Source organism: Anomaloglossus baeobatrachus, chromosome 12 (assembly GCF_048569485.1).
Source record: "Anomaloglossus baeobatrachus isolate aAnoBae1 chromosome 12, aAnoBae1.hap1, whole genome shotgun sequence".
NCBI lineage: Eukaryota > Metazoa > Chordata > Amphibia > Anura > Aromobatidae > Anomaloglossus > Anomaloglossus baeobatrachus.
Window position 1 is genome coordinate 14,059,938 of NC_134364.1, and position 18,387 is coordinate 14,078,324.

Here is an 18,387-nt window from a genome sequence, read left to right on the forward strand (position 1 = left end):
TCCTTTCCCACCCAAGACCCGACTGAAGACAACAGCCCAACCAGAGGGATAGAAAGCCACCGCCCAGGCATCGAGATCCCACCGGCCAGCGTCTGCAGGCAAACGGGCTCTACTGGCACACACAAAGCTGGGGAGCGGACTACAGTTGCTCAGGCATAGGAGTCAACATTCTACTAAAAGTGAGGTGCAGGAGAAAGGCGGAAACCACCAACCTGAAAAAAGGGGAGAAGCGCAGCCGGCTGCGGGCACCGTCCACCATCTTGTTTGGTTTACCAGAGACTCCAGTGTGTCTGTAATAGTGAGTACAACAGTGCCCTCGGGCCGCGCACCGCACCAACAAGCCAGCACACATCCCCCTCCTCAGCACCCTCGGGCCCCCGGGACCATCACCCCCTACCCACGGAGGGGTCAACACCAAGCTGCGCAACACCGTCCCCGGGAGCCTAGTCAAAGGTAGCGGTGGTGTCCATCCATTCACCACAACCCGAGGGTGACGTCACGAACTTAACCCCAAAAACAGCCTCGGCCGTGGACCTCTCCACCGAACTCCACCCCTCACGTAGTGCCAGCATCCCTTCAGAGCGATGTGACCCCCGGGTCCGGGAGGAGCTCGAGCCACCCACCGATGAGCCTGGATCCGAGCGGCTCGGCAGCCGACCAAGCCCCGGGGCGGTACATATGCTCAGTAGAATGTGATGGAATACATTAGCGGATTCCACTGCTTAGCGCATAGAGGCGGAGTCCGCCACCGTAGACGATCATTAGACTCCTTGGCGGATTCCGTTGGAATCCGCCAAGGTGCGTTGTTTTAACGACACCAAAAACGCTACATGCTGCGTTCCTTCCTCCTGGTGCTCAGTCAAAATAACGACTCAGCGTCAGCCAGCAGATGAAACGCAGACACTGTGTCCCAGTGCGTCATCAATATAAGTCTATGGAGAATAGCGCAGTCCGTTAACAGACTGCGCTATTTTCCATAGTGGTGGATTGCGATGAATGCAAGTGTGAAAGTACCCTATCTCTGCCAGCAGTACCCTGCTTTTGGTGGGCCCCCCTGAGATGATAATGTATTAGATGTGACCTGCAGTCACATGTAACTCAACAGATAATACAGCGATACTTTTGTGAGTACAGATAGTAGTGATGGCTCCTCTGGATCACACTGCTGCTGTTTCTGCATGTGCTGCTGGTTCTGCATGTGCTGCTGGTTCTGCAGGTGCTGCTGGTTCTGCATGTGCTGCTGGTTCTGCAGGTGCTGCTGGTTCTGCATGTGCTGCTGGTTCTGCATGTGCTGCTGGTTCTGCATGTGCTGCTGGTTCTGCAGGTGCTGCTGGTTCTGCATGTGCTGCTGGTTCTGCATGTGCTGCTGGTTCTGCATGTGCTGCTGGTTCTGCATGTGCTGCTGGTTCTGCATGTGCTGCTGGTTCTGCAGGTGCTGCTGGTTCTGCATGTGCTGCTGGTTCTGCATGTGCTGCTGGTTCTGCATGTGCTGCTGGTTCTGCATGTGCTGCGGTTTTGGGCTGGTGGAAGGAGTAAGGCAGAATCAGTGAGATGAGAGCAGACTGTATCTATCTATCGCTGATAATGACAGACTGTTGCTACAAACCACAGATCTTCAGCATTTTTGCAGTTTTGCACTAGGTCAACTGTAAATCACAAGTTGATCACCTATCATGTGAACATCCTCACCTTGCACCTCAAATATCATAGATCTGAAACTTTGTGATGCTGCAATTGGCGATTTTCAGTGTGGGCAATTTTTCATGTGGGCAATTTTCCATGTGGGCAATTTTCCATGTGGGCAATTTTCCGTGTGGGCAATTTTCCTGTGGGCAATTTTCCATGTGGGCAATTTTCCGAGTGGGCAATTTTCCATTTGGGCAATTTTCCTGTGGGCAATTTTCCGAGTGGGCAATTTTCCGTGTGGGCAATTTTCCTGTGGGCATTTTTCTTGTAGGCATTTTTCCTGTGGGCAATTTTCCTGTGGGCAATTTTCCTGTGGGCATTTTTCCTGTGGGCATTTTTCCTGTGGGCAATTTTCCTGTGGGCATTTTTCCTGTGGGCATTTTTCCTGTGGGCATTTTTCCTGTGGGCAATTTTCCTGTGGGCATTTTTCCTGTGGGCAATTTTCCTGTGGGCATTTTTCAGGGAACCTCATTGTCGATGTAAGAGATGAGGAGGGTCAGGAGATGGTGGATGAGTGCCCAGTGTCCAAATATTGTAACAATGCAAAATAAGAGACAACTCTGATGCAAGGTAACATTTTATTGCAGGAAAGGGTTTTTTTTTAACAATCATTTCTGAGGATTGAAGACTCTTCCACTAAAGAGAACACTTTTTGTTTTGTAGTCATATAATGAAAATATAAAATGATTGTTAAATATAACATTAGGAGTGGATCTAGGGGTAGCCTCAAGCGCTGTACTGCCGCCCGCCTCTGTGCCCTTCTCATCGATAGTGAGCACAGCTTTATGGAAAGCCTGCGGAGGGGGAGGAACACAAGCGTCTTTACATCCTTGATACATAAAATATGGATAGATAGATAGAGGGATAGATAGAGGGATAGATAGAGGGATAGATAGAGGGATAGATAATAGATAGATGATAGAGGGATAGATAGATAGATAGATAGAGGGATAGATAAAGGGATAGAGGGATAGATAATAGATAGATGATAGAGGGATAGATAGAGGGATAAATAGATAGATAGAGGGATAGATAGATAGATGGATAGAGGGATAGATAGATAGATAGATAGATAGATAGAGGGATAGATACAGTTAGGTCCAGAAATCTTTGGACAGTGACACAATTTTCGCGAGTTGGGCTCTGCATGCCACCACATTGGATTTGAAATGAAACCTCTACAACAGAATTCAAGTGCAGATTGTAACGTTTAATTTGAAGGTTTGAACAAAAATATCTGATAGAAATTGTAGGAATTGTCACATTTCTTTACAAACACTCCACATTTTAGGAGGTCAAAAGTAATTGGACAAATAAACCAAACCCAAACAAAATATTTTTATTTTCAATATTTTGTTGCGAATCCTTTGGAGGCAATCACTGCCTTAAGTCTGGAACCCATGGACATCACCAAATGCTGGGTTTCCTCCTTCTTAATGCTTTGCCAGGCCTTTACAGCCGCAGCCTTCAGGTCTTGCTTGTTTGTGGGTCTTTCCGTCTTAAGTCTGGATTTGAGCAAGTGAAATGCATGCTCAATTGGGTTAAGATCTGGTGATTGACTTGGCCATTGCAGAATGTTCCACTTTTTTGCACTCATGAACTCCTGGGTAGCTTTGGCTGTATGCTTGGGGTCATTGTCCATCTGTACTATGAAGCGCCGTCCGATCAACTTTGCGGCATTTGGCTGAATCTGGGCTGAAAGTATATCTCGGTACACTTCAGAATTCATCCGGCTACTCTTGTCTGCTGTTATGTCATCAATAAACACAAGTAACCCAGTGCCATTGAAAGCCATGCATGCCCATGCCATCACGTTGCCTCCACCATGTTTTACAGAGGATGTGGTGTGCCTTGGATCATGTGCCGTTCCCTTTCTTCTCCAAACTTTTTTCTTCCCATCATTCTGGTACAGGTTGATCTTTGTCTCATCTGTCCATAGAATACTTTTCCAGAACTGAGCTGGCTTCATGAGGTGCTTTTCAGCAAATGTAACTCTGGCCTGTCTATTTTTGGAATTGATGAATGGTTTGCATCTAGATGTGAACCCTTTGTATTTACTTTCATGGAGTCTTCTCTTTACTGTTGACTTAGAGACAGATACACCTACTTCACTGAGAGTGTTCTGGACTTCAGTTGATGTTGTGAACGGGTTCTTCTTCACCAAAGAAAGTATGCGGCGATCATCCACCACTGTTGTCATCCGTGGACGCCCAGGCCTTTTTGAGTTCCCAAGCTCACCAGTCAATTCCTTTTTTCTCAGAATGTACCCGACTGTTGATTTTGCTACTCCAAGCATGTCTGCTATCTCTCTGATGGATTTTTTCTTTTTTTTTCAGCCTCAGGATGTTCTGCTTCACCTCAATTGAGAGTTCCTTAGACCACATGTTGTCTGGTCACAGCAACAGCTTCCAAATGCAAAACCACACACCTGTAATCAACCCCAGACCTTTTAACTACTTCATTGATTACAGGTTAACGAGGGAGACGCCTTCAGAGTTAATTGCAGCCCTTAGAGTCCCTTGTCCAATTACTTTTGGTCCCTTGAAAAAGAGGAGGCTATGCATTACAGAGCTATGATTCCTAAACCCTTTCTCCGATTTGGATGTGAAAACTCTCATATTGCAGCTGGGAGTGTGCACTTTCAGCCCATATTATATATAAAATTGTATTTCTGAACATGTTTTTGTAAACAGCTAAAATAACAAAACTTGTGTCACTGTCCAAATATTTCTGGACCTAACTGTAGATAGATAGATAGATAGATAGATGGCTAGAGGGATAGATGATAGATAGATAGATAGATAGATAGATAGATAGATAGATAGATAGAGGGATAGATAGATACAGTCATATGAAAAAGTTTGGGCACCTCTATTAATGTGAACCTTTTTTCTTTAGAACAATTTGGGTTTTGCTATTTCAGTTTCATATATCTAATAACTGATGGACTGAGTAATATTTCTGGATTGAAATGAGGTTTATTGTACTAACAGAAAATGTGCAATCCGCATTTAAACAAAATTTGACAGGTGTAAAACTATGGGCACCCCTATCAATTTCTTGATTTGAACACTCCTAACTACTTTTTACTGACTTACTGAAGCACTAAATTGGTTTTGTAACCTCATTGAGCTTTGAACTTCATAGGCAGGTGTATCCAATCATGAGAAAAGGTATTTAAGGTGGCCACTTGCAAGTTGTTCTCCTATTTGAATCTCCTATGAAGAGGGGCATCATGGGCTCCTCAAAACAACTCTCAAATTATCTGAAAACAAAGATTATTCAACATAGTTGTTCAGGGGAAGGTACAAAAAGTTGTCTCAGGGATTTACACTGTCAGTTTCCACTGTGAGGAATATAGTAAGGAAATGGAAGAACACAGGTATAGTTCTTGTTAAGCCCAGAAGTGGCAGGCCAAGAAAAATATCAGAAAGGCAGAGAAGAAGAATGGTGAGAACAGTCAAGGACAATCCACAGACCACCTCCAAAGACCTGCAGCATCATCTTGCTGCAGATGGTGTCAATGTTCATCAGTCAACAATACAGCGCACGTTGCACAAGGAGAAGCTGTATGGTAGAGTGATGCGAAAGAAGCCGTTTCTGCAAGCACGCCACAAACAGAGTCGCCTGAGCTATGCAAAAGCACATTTGGACAAGCCAGTTACATTTTGGAAGAAGGTCCTGTGGACTGATGAAACAAAGATTGAGTTGTTTGGTCATACAAAAAGGCGTTATGCATGGAGGCAAGAAAACACGGCATTCCAAGAAAAGCACTTGCTACCCACAGTAAAATTTGGTGGAGGTTCCATCATGCTTTGGGGCTGTGTGGCCAATGCCGGCACCGGGAATCTTGTTAAAGTTGAGGGTCGCATGGATTCAACTCAGTATCAGCAGATTCTTGACAATAATGTGCAAGAATCAGTGACGAAGTTGAAGTTATGCAGGGGATGGATATTTCAGCAAGACAATGATCCAAAACACCGCTCCAAATCTACTCAGGCATTCATGCAGAGGAACAATTACAATGTTCTGGAATGGCCATCCCAGTCCCCAGACCTGAATATCATTGAACATCTGTGGGATGATGTGAAGCCGCTGTCCATGCTCGGGACCATCAAACTTACCTGAACTGGAATTGTTTTGTAAACAGGAATGGTCAAATCTACCTTCATCCAGGATCCAGGAACTCATTAAAAGCTACAGGAAGCGACTAGAGGCTGGGATTACTGCAAAAGGAGGAGCTACAAAATATTAATGTCACTTTTATGTTGAGGTGCCCATACTTTTGCACCGGTCAAATTTTCTTTAAATGCGGATTGCACATTTTCTGTTAGTACAATAAACCTCATTTCAATCCAGAAATATTACTCAGTCCATCAGTTATTAGATATATGAAACTGAAATAGCAAAAACCCAAATTGTTATAAAGAAAAAAGGTTACATTAATAGGGGTGCACAAACTTTTTCATATGACTGTAGATGGCTAGAGGGATAGATAGAGGGATAGATAGATAGAAGATAGATGATAGATAGGTGGATAGATAGATAGATAGATAGATAGAGGGATACATAGATAGATAGAGAGATGGATAGATAGATAGAGGGATCGATAGAGGGATAGATAGATAGAGGGATAGATAGATAGATAGAGGGATAGATAGATAGATAGAGGGATAGATAGAGGGATAGATAGATAGAGGGATAGATAGATAGAGAGATGGATAGATAGAGGGATAGATAGAGGGATAGATAGATAGATAGATAGATAAACAGATAGAGAGAGGGATAGATAGATAGATAGATAGATAGATAGATAGATAGATAGATAGATAGATAGATAGATAGAGGGATAGATAGATAGATAGATAGATAGATAGATAGATAGATAGATAGAGAGATAGATAGATAGATAGATAGATAGAGGGATAGATAGATAGAGGGATAGATAGATAGATAGATAGTTAGAGGGATAGATAGATAGATAGATAGATAGATAGATAGATAGATAGATAGATAGATAGATAGATAGATAGATAGATAGAACTTACCTTAGAAACCTTCAGTTTGGCTTCTCCAGTGATACCAGAGAGATCAGCATTGTCAGAGAAGACGTCTACTATTCCCATCTTGCTTAGCGTTTCTTTAAGGTTTATATTGCCGGAGATATTGAATTTCGGGAGGAATATTTCCACACATCTGTGTACAATTTAGAGGAACATTATTACTTGGATGCTTATCTTTACACCATTTACACGGAGCTATACGTATAAACTGAGGTATTCCCAGAGGTGGCCTTATATTGAGAGAGGGAAAGCAACGCACAATGGGATTATATGTAAGGACGAACACACAAAGAGTAGAGAAGAGGGAGAAAGTAGGGAAGAGACTGGATACATGGGTGACTAAAGAGTGTTACTGAATAACAAAGTGATGCCCAGATAGATAGACAGCCCCTTACTGCATTTCCATTGATTTCTTCCATTTCTTTATTGTCTCTTCATTAAAATTCTGTTCTATTTTGGGCAACTTTCCCTTCTTTGGCAGGATGAATAAGGCATCAGCATCTCCTTCATAGGGTATGGAGACAACGATGGCCTCTTTGGTGAAGGCCACTTTGTACATCCCTGTTCTTCTCATGAACGGCACCTTCACAGTTGTCTTCGCATTGACGTGAAAATCCATTTCTATTGTCATTTCTTCGCTAAATGGTTTTTCCCATTTTCCTGTGAAGAAATTAAGGGAAAGATAATTCAGCATAATTGTTGTGTGGAATGACAGTGGCGGAGCTGTGATATTATAGGGACAATATAATGTAAACCCAATTAAATGGCTGACTATGATGATTACCTTTAAAATAAATGTAGTTGATGAGGACTAAAACGATGTCCTGGTCTACACTGTCCAGCATGTGGGCAATCTTGCCATGGGTCTTCTTCTCCACGTAGCTATTAATCTGATTTTTTGCTTCTTCGTTGTTCTTGAAGTCAGTAGAGAAAGCTTCGGATTGGTAGAGCTTCTTGGCCTCATCTAAGAACGTCTGTAGAGTCTTATGTTCCTGGGAGATGAAGAGCGCGTTCCCTCCACTGAGTTGCAGCTCCCTGTCCACGTCATTGAGGAAAACCAGAAGTTGGTGAAAGCCTTCATGCATTTCTTGTTCTGAAATCTCAGACGTATTGAAACCGATTCCTTCAATGATCTGTGAGCGGGTCTGAGCCTTAGCACCAAGAGACAGGAAAGCAAATGCAGTTGAAACACTGACCGGTGAGAAGACAATGTTCTCATACGGATGATCTAGAGCCACCTGCCGATACAGGTCAAAGGAGAATTTGGAATTGTATGGAGCTATCTTGTGGCAGGGCATAGACTCGTTATGGTGATGGTTGTGCTCATTGCTGTGGTGCTCTTCTTTCTTGTGAAGACTGTCTTTGCGATCATTGTGGTCATTATCATATTTTTGATCCTTCTCATGATGATCAGCCAAAGCCAATTTGAAAAGTAGAGTCACTCCCAAAAACAAAAAGACTTTCATGTTTCTGAAAGAAAAAGAAAATGTCAATTACAGTCATTTTGTATTGCATTTAGATAATAAAAATGATGTCGTCTATATATCTGACCCCACTGCCCTGCAATAATCTCATAGAGATGAGGGCTCAGAGATATTTTTATTTAGTAGTTAAGACACCTTGCTAAATAATAAGTACAGAATATTTTGTTACAAATGGCACCAATGAGATGTAATTAATTGGTGGAGGAAATATTTTATGGTGGTAGCTGAAATATGATATTCAGTATTAGAAAAACATTGCCGATTTTTTCCATAAACTGCTCCATTCCTGTACATGGCTTGGTGTTATGTTCTGATTACCATGGATGATCACAAAAATCCCATCAGCAGAAAAAACACAAGAGAAGTTGGAACCTGAGCTGACCGCAATCTTCTATCTGTCAGACCACACTAGAAGTAGCTGTGGAGCGTTCCTAAACACACCTAGACGCCTCGTCACAGCCGGAGAAACTTACAACACCTCACAGATAGAAATGAGGAAACTTATCTTGCCTCAAAGTAGTCCCCAAAGGAATAGCAAGCCCCCAACATATAAAGCCAACGGTGTTGTTAGACAACACAATACACAGAGAGGAACTATAGATTAGCAAAGGTGAGGCCCGACTTCCTAGATAGAACAGGACAGGACAGATAACTGATTGTGGTCAGTGCAAAACTCTGAGGAAAAATACCAATCTCCTGATAAGAAAAATACTGAGACCACACGGACTCTTCCCCACTATATCAGGTACTCTTGTAAATAATGGAAGAAACAAAAAACCCACAAGAAATACAAAAGTGCAAATAATCAAATAGAACAGAGAGAATCTCCCTTTTCTTGTAGTGGGACCTGCAGAGGGGGCACCCCCATGCTCATCAAAACAGAAAGACAATTCCTCTCCTGCAAGAAATCAGACTTTAAGCAAAACACAAAGAAAAACAAACACCTGAGGTGTGGATCAGGCAATAAAGCAAATAACTTGCAGCTCATCTGGAATGGGACAGGCACAGGATAAATGGAAGGACAACTCCAAGCCAATTCAGAGATAGAGGAACAACATCTATAACCGCCCCCAGCCAGCAGACACTGCTCTACTATATAAACCAGCTGATCTGATCTGCAGTTGGGCTTCCCAAACTCCCAATTAACTCCCACACCTGTTGAGGCACAGTCAGCTTCACCCCCAGTCCTGGAGGCTAACTCCGGCACACTAGTGATTTCCCATAAAACCAAAGGTGAATGCAGTAATTAGATATCAAAATCCTTTTCTTTTATTTTGTTGGTGCAAGACGTGAAAAAAACGGTGCTGTACAAATGTCCGCCAGGTGTCGACGTTTCGGCTAACAAGCCTTCATCAGGTCGGACAGACTTGACCTACATTGGAATTGTAGCCTGGTGAGTATGTAGGATAACCATAATAATACAGTGCCCTTCGTGCAGAGACTGCCTATGTGGAGTCCTTGGGTAATGCCGACGTATAGGATCAAATCCTATGAGAGTGTATGGATCATAGTGAGGAGGTCTCAGTAGTCGTGTGTGTCCCTCTCTGGAGTAGCCGGACGCTTGAGAGATATTACAATCATGAGAGTGTCAGGGAGAAGGCAGCTCCTGCAGTGTGGTGTCAGGGTCCAGGGCTCAAGCTTGGGATCAGGATACCACAGGACTCCACAGGACGCGCAATCTATCTCTGCGGCACCACAGGCTCATGCCAGCTGCCTTTTGCCTTTTTCCATGCCCAACGGACCTTCCTCCAGGCCATACCACTGAAGTCATTAGCTGAAGTAACAATCAGGCACATTATCCTGATCCCAAGCTTGAGCCCTGGACCCTGACACCACACTGCAGGAGCTGCCTTCTCCCTGACACTCTCATGATTGTAATATCTCTCAAGCGTCCGGCTACTCCAGAGAGGGACACACACGACTACTGAGACCTCTTCACTATGATCCATACACTCTCATAGGATTTGATCCTATACGTCGGCATTACCCAAGGACTACACATAGGCAGTCTCTGCACAGAGGGCACTGTATTATTACGGTTATCCTACATACTCACCAGGCTACAATTCCAATGTAGGTCAAGTCTGTCCGACCTGATGAAGGCTTGTTAGCCGAAACGTCGACACCTGGCGGACATTTGTACAGCACCGTTTTTTTCACGTCTTGCACCAACAAAATAAAAGAAAAGGATTTTGATATCTAATTACTGCATTCTCCTTTGGTTTTATGGGAAATCACTAGTGTGCCAGAGTTAGCCTCCAGTTACTGTTCAATTTCTCCTGAGCACCTATGAGAGGTGACGCGAGGTATTCCCTTTTTCATTCACCCCCAGTCCTGACCACCAGAGGGAGCTCCAAACCATCACCCCATCGGATGACATTCACAACAGCTTGGGTCTGGTATTACATCTCAGTCCCATTGAAGTTGACAAGTGTTGCACTATTCTTAGAAGAAAGTATCCATATTTTGGAGAACCCCCTTTAAACTATTCTCATAACTAGTGTAATTTCTAGGTTGGGGATTTCTCTAATTTTGGACAATGTGACACCACAAAGTTTATAGGTCAGTTTATTGCCATCAATGAACCCTACATAATGTTTCCATATCATTGGTCATGGCACAGAATAATTGCTGATGAGTTTACAAGTGATTGTTGGGAAGTTATTAATATCAGGGGATTATTTTGACAAATGCACTGTACATAGAATAAAACCTCTTAAACGTATGGTCATGATGTAATAAAATATCACATAATCCAAACTAACCAAATCATTGACTCATTCAGCTCAATGCTCCAAGTATTAAGACACACAAACATAGGCAGAGTATAATGAGGGCAATCTGGGCCACTGCTCCGGGGTTCCCATGGTCAGATTGCCCTCATCATAATGTTTGGGTGCCACCACCAGCGGTGCATATGTCAAGCCAGGGAACTTTCCTGAAGGTCCCGTCACCATTTCTGTGATGTGCGGTAATGATGAAGTCATCCTGCCAGCACTGGCGTGTACACAGCAGCCACAAAAAACAAGCCCTGGGAACCAGAGGAGGCTATGCGGGGGCGCCTGTTGTATATAGGAGGCTATGTGAAGGCGAATACTGTGTATAGGGGGCTAATATGTGAGGGCACCTACTGTATGTAAGAGACTATATGGGACTCATACTGTATACAGGAGGCTATCTGAAGGCTCATACTGTATATAGAGGGCTATGTGAAAGCTCATACTGTAAATAGGGGTTATGTGAGGGCTCATACTGTAAATAGTGGGCTCATGCTGTATATATTAAAGGCTATGTGCGGGCTCATCCTGTGTATAAGGAGCTATGTAAGCCTCATACTGTATATAGGAGGCTATGTCAGTGCTCATCCTGTATATAGCAGGCTATGTGAGGGCTCATCCTGTATAAAGGAAGCTATGCGAGGGGTCATGCAGTATATAGGGAGCTATGTGGTGCTCATACTGTATATAGGAGTCTATGTGGTGCTCAAACTGTCTTGAGGAATACGTCTTCAGGAAAGAAGGTTTAATCATAATCACAGGCGAGGATTCTTTACTGTACGAGCAGTGAGACTATGGAACTCTCTGCCGCATGATGTTGTAATGAGTGATTCACTAGTAAAATTTAAGCAGAGCCTGGACGCCTTTCTTGAAAAATGTAATATTACCAGTTATGTATATTAGATTTTATGACAGGGTATTGATCCAGGGAATAGTCTGATTGCCGGATGTGGACGAAGGAAGGAATTTTTTTCCCCATTGGAACTTGTTTGCCACATTGGGGTTTTATTGGCTTCCTCTGGATCAACATGTTAGGCTACGGGTTCAACTAGATGGACTTAGAGTCTCCCTTCAACCTTAAAAACTATGAAACTATGATACTGTATATAGGAGACTATGTGGTGCTCATACTATATACCGTATAGGAGACTATGTGGGGGCTCATACTGTATATAAGAGGCTATGTTGGACTCATACTGCATAAAGGTGGCTATGGGAGGGCTCACACCCTATATAGAGATTATGTGGGGGCTTATGCTGTATATATGGGGGCTGTGTTTGCTCAAACTGTATATTGAGGGTGCTGTATATTGACTCATACTGTATATAGAAGCATGTGTGGGGGCTCTTGCTGTATATAGGGGGCTGTGTGTGTGGCTCATACCTTTTACAGGTGCATGTCAGCATACTTAATTCTGTTCATACTGAAGTGATACAATTAATATGAATATAAAAAATAATTATAATTAATATATTAATATTGGGGTGAAATAATTTCACTTGGTTCATCCCTCCATACCAGTCACAGTCTCTGATGTGGCCCCTTGGGAAAATTAAATTCCCACCCTTGCTGTATTATGCATGGCGCTGCCTCTGACGTTTGCATCTGCAGATGTTAGGCTATGTGTTAATCACCTATCATATGATGAATATGATACATGGGGGCTGGGGGGGTCAAGCTTTCTAAACTGCCCATGGCCCTGGCCACTCTTAATCCGCCCCTCTACACAAACCAAAAGTTTTTTATGTTTTCCGGAGAATTGAAAATGTAACAATTTTTGTATGTTCTATAAAAGTCACATCAGAAGACATTAGAAAAAAGTGAAGAAAAACACTAAAAAATTCTACATAATGCAAAAAACATCCATTATATACAACATCTCGGTACTCACGGTGTTTCCAGATCCAGACTGTGCAGGTGTCTCCAGAGTCACAGATGCCGTTATACTGGACAATGGCTCCATCCATTTATAGAAGCTTCGTCCTCTAATCATTAATGACAGACCCGATGCACTGCGGGATCGTCTCTGCCAAAGTCAATAAAAACTATTTGATTTTATGTTGTCTGACTGCAAAAACCTGCGTCCTCCTTATCAGATCTTGTCCTCGACCCGAGGTGTGCTGACACATTCTAACAATGGGGACAAAAATAAGATACAAAATTCACTAGAAAGTTTTATCAGTCCTAATTTCCGCCGTGGATTTGGCTGGACGTCGCGCTCCTTGTTCCGTCTTCTGTGTTTTTGTGTTCTCGTTCCTTAGTCACTTATTTGGGACAAAACAAGATTCGAAAGAAGCTGACAACAAAATAATAAATCACATTTCCCGCATGACTCCTTTACATCAGCGCAATTTTTGAAACATGATTTTTTGTTTTAGAAAGGTTCAAAATTTATCAGCAATTTTTCATTTTTCTACCAAAATTTACAAAACAATTTTTTAGGGACCACATCACATTTGAAGTGACTTTGAGAGGTCGAGGTGACAGAAAATACCCAAAAGTGACCCCATCCTAAAAATTGCACCCCTCACACTGCTCAAAACCACATCCAAGAAGTTAATTAACCCTTCAGGTGCTTCACATGAATTAAAGCAATGTGGAAGGAAAAAAAGAAATGTTTCCTTTTTCCCACAAAAATGTTACTTTACCCCAAATTTGGCATTTTCGCTAAGGTAACAGGAAAAAATGGAATGTACAATTTGTTGTGCAATTTCTCCTGAGTATGCTGATACCTCATATGTGGTGGAAAACTACTGTTTGAGTGCTTGGAAGGGAAGGAGCGTCATTTGACTTTTCGAATGCAAAATTGTCTGTAATAGATAGCGAAAACCATGTTGCATTTGGAGACTCCCTGATGTACCTAAATAGTGGAAACCCCCTCACAAGTAACCCCATTTTGGAAACTAGACCCCTCAAGGACTTTATGTAGAGGTGTGGTGAATACCTTGAATCCCCAGGTGCTTCATAGAGTTTTATCACTTTGAGCCTTAAAAATGAAAAATTATATCTTTACCTCAAATATGTTGCTTTAACACCAAATGTTTATTTTTTTTTTAAGGGTAACAGGAGATAATGGACCATACAATTTGTTGTGCGATGTCTCTTGAGTACAAGGATGCCCCATGTGTAATGGAAAACTACTTTTTGGGTGCATGGCAGGGCTCAGAAGGGAAGGAGCGCTATTTGAATTTTGGTATGCAAAATTGTCTGGAATAGATTGTAGACACCATGTCATGTTTGAAGATCCCCTTGCAGGGAAAAACAGCAGAAACCCCCACGAGTGAAGCCATTCTGGAAACTACACCTCTCAAGGAACTCATCTTGGGGTGTAGTGAGCAATTTTAACCTTCAGGTGATTCACAGAGAAGTATAACATTGGGTTGTGAGCATAAAAAAGTTACATTTTTTCCACTAAAATGTTGCTTTAGCCCCAAAGTTTTAATTTTTAAAAAGGGTAATAGGAACAAATGAACCATAACATTTATTACACAATTTGTACTGTGTTCGGCAATACCCCATATGGGGTTGAAAACTAATTTTGAGGCACAGTGGAAAGTGAAGAAGGGAAGGAGCGCCATATTGGAGTGCAGACTTTGCTGCAATGGTTTGGAGGTGCCATGTCATATTGGTAGATCCCCTGACATGTCAGGAAAGCAGAACCCCCATAAGTGACCCCATTTTACAAAGTACATGTCTCAAAGAATTCATCTAGGGGTGCAGTGAGTCTGTTGACACATCAGGTGTCCAATATCATTACATACCTTTGTGCAAAGAAGAAAGAATTACTTTTTTTCATTAAGATATCGTTTTAGCCTCAAGTTTTTAATTTTTATAGGGGCTAATAAGAAAAAATGTTTGTTGTGCAATTTTTCCCAAGTGCATTGATACCCTCCATGTATTACTTTTGTGGCACAGTCCAGAGCTGAGAAGAGATGGAGCGCCATGTTGGACTTCATTAATTTGCTGGAATAGTTTGTGAATGCCATGTCACATTGGCAAAGCCTCTGAGATGACAGAACTGCATAAATTCCCCCAAAATGCCCCCATTTTAAAAACTGCTCCTGTCAGTGATGTCATCTAAGCAGGGATCTTTTTTTTAGGGTGATATGCAGTGATAGTTGTTCATCACTGTGAGGTAGTGACCACCAATGTTGTAAATGGCCGCTATGGGTCGCAGTGGAGGAGGTCCCCTACGATATAAACCTGAAAATGTTACTATGCGACTTGTAGTTCCACAAGTCTTGGTATTGTATTTAAGGGTCAGGTTCCCTTTAAGAATAGCCAGTGTGCTGGACAGGTCTGGATAATCACATACCTCCACCTGTGGGTGTGTCCGGTCTGATTCAGGAGACTGTTTATTTGGCCACATGAGCTCTTGGGCTTGGAAGGACTTCACTTCTTGGAGGCCCCCTGTTAAGAGTCCATGTGGATTAGAGTCGGCTGCAGTTTCCTCTGATGTCACTGGCTAGGAGGCCAGGTGTATGGAACCTGTGGTCGCTCTGCACTTAGGGAGCTGGAGTCCTCCTGTGCAATGTGGACTGACCGTCGTCCGTGGCTGAGAGCAAGTCACAGTTCCTGGCTGGTGAACCCAGTGAGGCAGTCTTCCTACATATCCGTGGGAGCCCTGCTCAAGCTCCTGAAAAGGAAACCTCACATGAAGGGTTGTATACGGACACAAGTCAGTGAGTGGACAGGGCAATACTTCCACTTGGTTACCACTGCTGGTGTATCCAATGCCCTGCGGGCGTACCTGCGAATGAAACAGACTGTATTACGTTTATGTTTCTGAATAGCAGAAAGAAACCTTTGCAGAAGGTAACAGTCTTGAAAGCCTTGTATATATACTGGCCGAGTCAGTTACTAATGCGCTAATGTGAAGGACTGTATACAAAACAATGTGTGTGATACCTAAGTTAAACGGCCTGTAATACCGTGTATGTTCCTTTAAGCCGGAAGAGGCTTTTGTGTTTACGTTGTAATTGTGGTTTATGTCGCTTTAAATAAACCAACTGGACTTTTTAAATGGAAAAGTGTTCCTGTGTGCCTCAATCTAGCAACCAAGCGAGTGTCCCCCAGTACATTCAGTGAGCGCAGCCTCACACCACACATTTTGCATTTAGCCCAAAATGTTCTCCTCTGACCAGAACACCTTGTTCTACATCATAGCTATGTCCACTACATGGCTTTTTGGAACCTGCAAATTGCTTATGGCTTCTTTCTTTTGAAAATGTCTTTTTCTTGCCACTCTTCCGTAAAGACCAGATTTGTGGAGCATACAACTAATAGTCGTCCTGCTGTGATCTGTGCGGCTGCTCCAGTAACCATGGTCCTCTTGGCTGTTTCTCTCATTAGTGTTCTCCTTCTTGGGGTGTTAGTTTTGGTGGACGGCGATGTGTTGTAGGTTTGCAGTTGTGCATTTTTGGATGATGGATCTGTGAGATTTTCAGAGATGTTCTTATTTTTTATAACCTAACCCTGCTTTACTCTTTTCCACAAGTTTATCCCTGACCTGTCCAGTGGGTTCCTTGGTTTTTTCGATGCTGTTTGATCCCTGATGTTCTCATACAATCCTCTGAGGCCTTCACAGAACAGCTGTAGTCTTATTGAGAAGAAATTACACGCAGGTGGATGCAATTTACTAATAAAGAGACTTCTTGAGACAAATAGTAACTCAGGATTTTACTTAGGGGATCAAACTGGTTGGCTGAATATAAATGCGCAGCACAATTTTCAGATTTATACTTTTGAAACGTAGAAAACCAGGTATCATTTCCTTTACTCTACAAAAATATTTGTATTTAGTTATGTATTCACATAAAATCCCAATAAAATAAATTTAAATTTGTGGGTGTAACGTGAAAAAATGTGGAAAAGTTCACAGGGTATGAATACTTTTTGAAGGCACTGTATATACCAGCTTTTTAAAATCATGTATGCTATGCCGGAACGCATCCTTGGAATTTTCTGTACAATGATGGTTTTTTTAGATAAGATGAACTTACAGAAACAAGATATGTTAACCTCTTCACGACACATGACAAACTGGGTACATCATGGATCATATCAGGTTAATCCCCACCGACTGCCGCAGGCAGCAATCCCTGCACATGTCAGCTGATTTGAACAGCTGACATGTGCGGCTATCATGCATGAGTGGATTCGCTATTAACCCCTTTCATCTCGCTGTCAAAATGTGACAGCGAGATGAAACAGCACGCCATGGTAAGCATTCACTTACTCGGCGCCATCGGAAGTGACATGACGTGATCACATAACTTCCGATGGTTGCCATGGTAGCAAAGGGTCATGTGATGACTCCTGTAGCTATCATGACTCACTTCCTCTTACTGGCGGCAGAATGCTGGCTGTAAGAGGAGAGCAGCTTTTCTGCAGATCTCAGCTCTACAGCTGTGATCTACAGAAAGGAACAAGCGATCAGACTGTTGATCCTCATAGGCCCCTAGGGGGACTAGTAAAATAAAAAAAAGTAAAAAAAAGTTTTAAAAAAAAACTAGAAGTTCAAATCACCACCCTTTCACCCTATTCAAAATTAAAGCATTAAAAAAAATTAAAAATATACACATATTTGGTATTGCTGCATTCAGAAATGCTTGCTCTATCAAAATATAAAATAAATTAATCTGATCGGTAAACAGCGCAGCGGCAAAAAAAAAATCAAAACGCCAAATGTACGTTTTTACTCACCATATATTTTGCGTAAGATGCAATAACAGGTGATCAAAAAGAAGCATAAGTGCAAATATAGTACTGCTAAAAACATCAGCTCGAGACGCAAAAAATAAGCCATCACTGAACCATAGATCCCAAAAAATGGGAACGTTGTGGATCGCGACAAGTGGTGCAAAAAGTGTGCCTTTTTTTGGACAAACTTGTGATTTTTTTTAACTCCTTAGATAAAAGTAAACCTATTGATTCATACGTCCTGCGCAAAGTTTAATCTGCCCAATTTCTAGAGTAAGGTCATCTTCTCTGATGAGTTTAATTTTCATCTTTGCCCAACACCTGGTGGTCTAATGGTTAGATGGAGACCTGGAGAGGTGTACAAGCCACAGTGTCCTGCACCCACTGTGAAATTTGGTGGAGGATCAGTGATGATCTGGGGATGCTTCAACAAGGCTGGAATTGGGCAGATTAAACTTTGCGAAGGACGTATGAATCAAGCCGCATACAAGGTTATCCTGGAAAAACAGTTGCTTCCTTCTGCTCAGGCAATGTTCCCCAAATCTGAGGACTGTTTTTTCCAGCAGGACAATGCACCCTGCCAAACAGCTAGGTCAATCAATGTGTGGATGAAGGACACCACATCAAAACCCTGTCATGGCCAGCCCAATCTCCAGACCTGAACCTCATTGAAA

General features: G+C 42.5%; 1 protein-coding gene across 1 annotated transcript; it reads right to left on the reverse strand.

Moving 5' to 3' along the window:
• Positions 1 to 2,294: 2,294 nt before the first annotated feature.
• Positions 2,295 to 8,215, reverse strand: LOC142258485 (alpha-1-antitrypsin-like). The gene is made up of 4 exons (XM_075331105.1): positions 7,534 to 8,215; positions 7,145 to 7,409; positions 6,735 to 6,882; positions 2,295 to 2,480 (listed from the first exon to the last, which is right to left on the reverse strand). The coding sequence occupies exons 1-4, from the start codon at positions 8,213 to 8,215 to the stop codon at positions 2,295 to 2,297; spliced, it is 1,281 nt and encodes a 426-aa protein (XP_075187220.1).
• Positions 8,216 to 18,387: the final 10,172 nt, after the last annotated feature.

Bases quoted from the DNA above. Each gene is read 5' to 3' on its own strand.
- LOC142258485 (XM_075331105.1), bottom strand. From the start codon at position 8,215: ATGAAAGTCTTTTTGTTTTTGGGAGTGACTCTACTTTTCAAATTGGCT. The intron at 7,410-7,533 runs GTAATCATCATA...ATTTCTTCACAG, and splicing joins CAACTACATTTATTTTAAAG to GAAAATGGGAAAAACCATTT. The intron at 2,481-6,734 runs GTAAGTTCTATC...CCCCCTCCGCAG, and splicing joins CCAAACTGAAGGTTTCTAAG to GCTTTCCATAAAGCTGTGCT.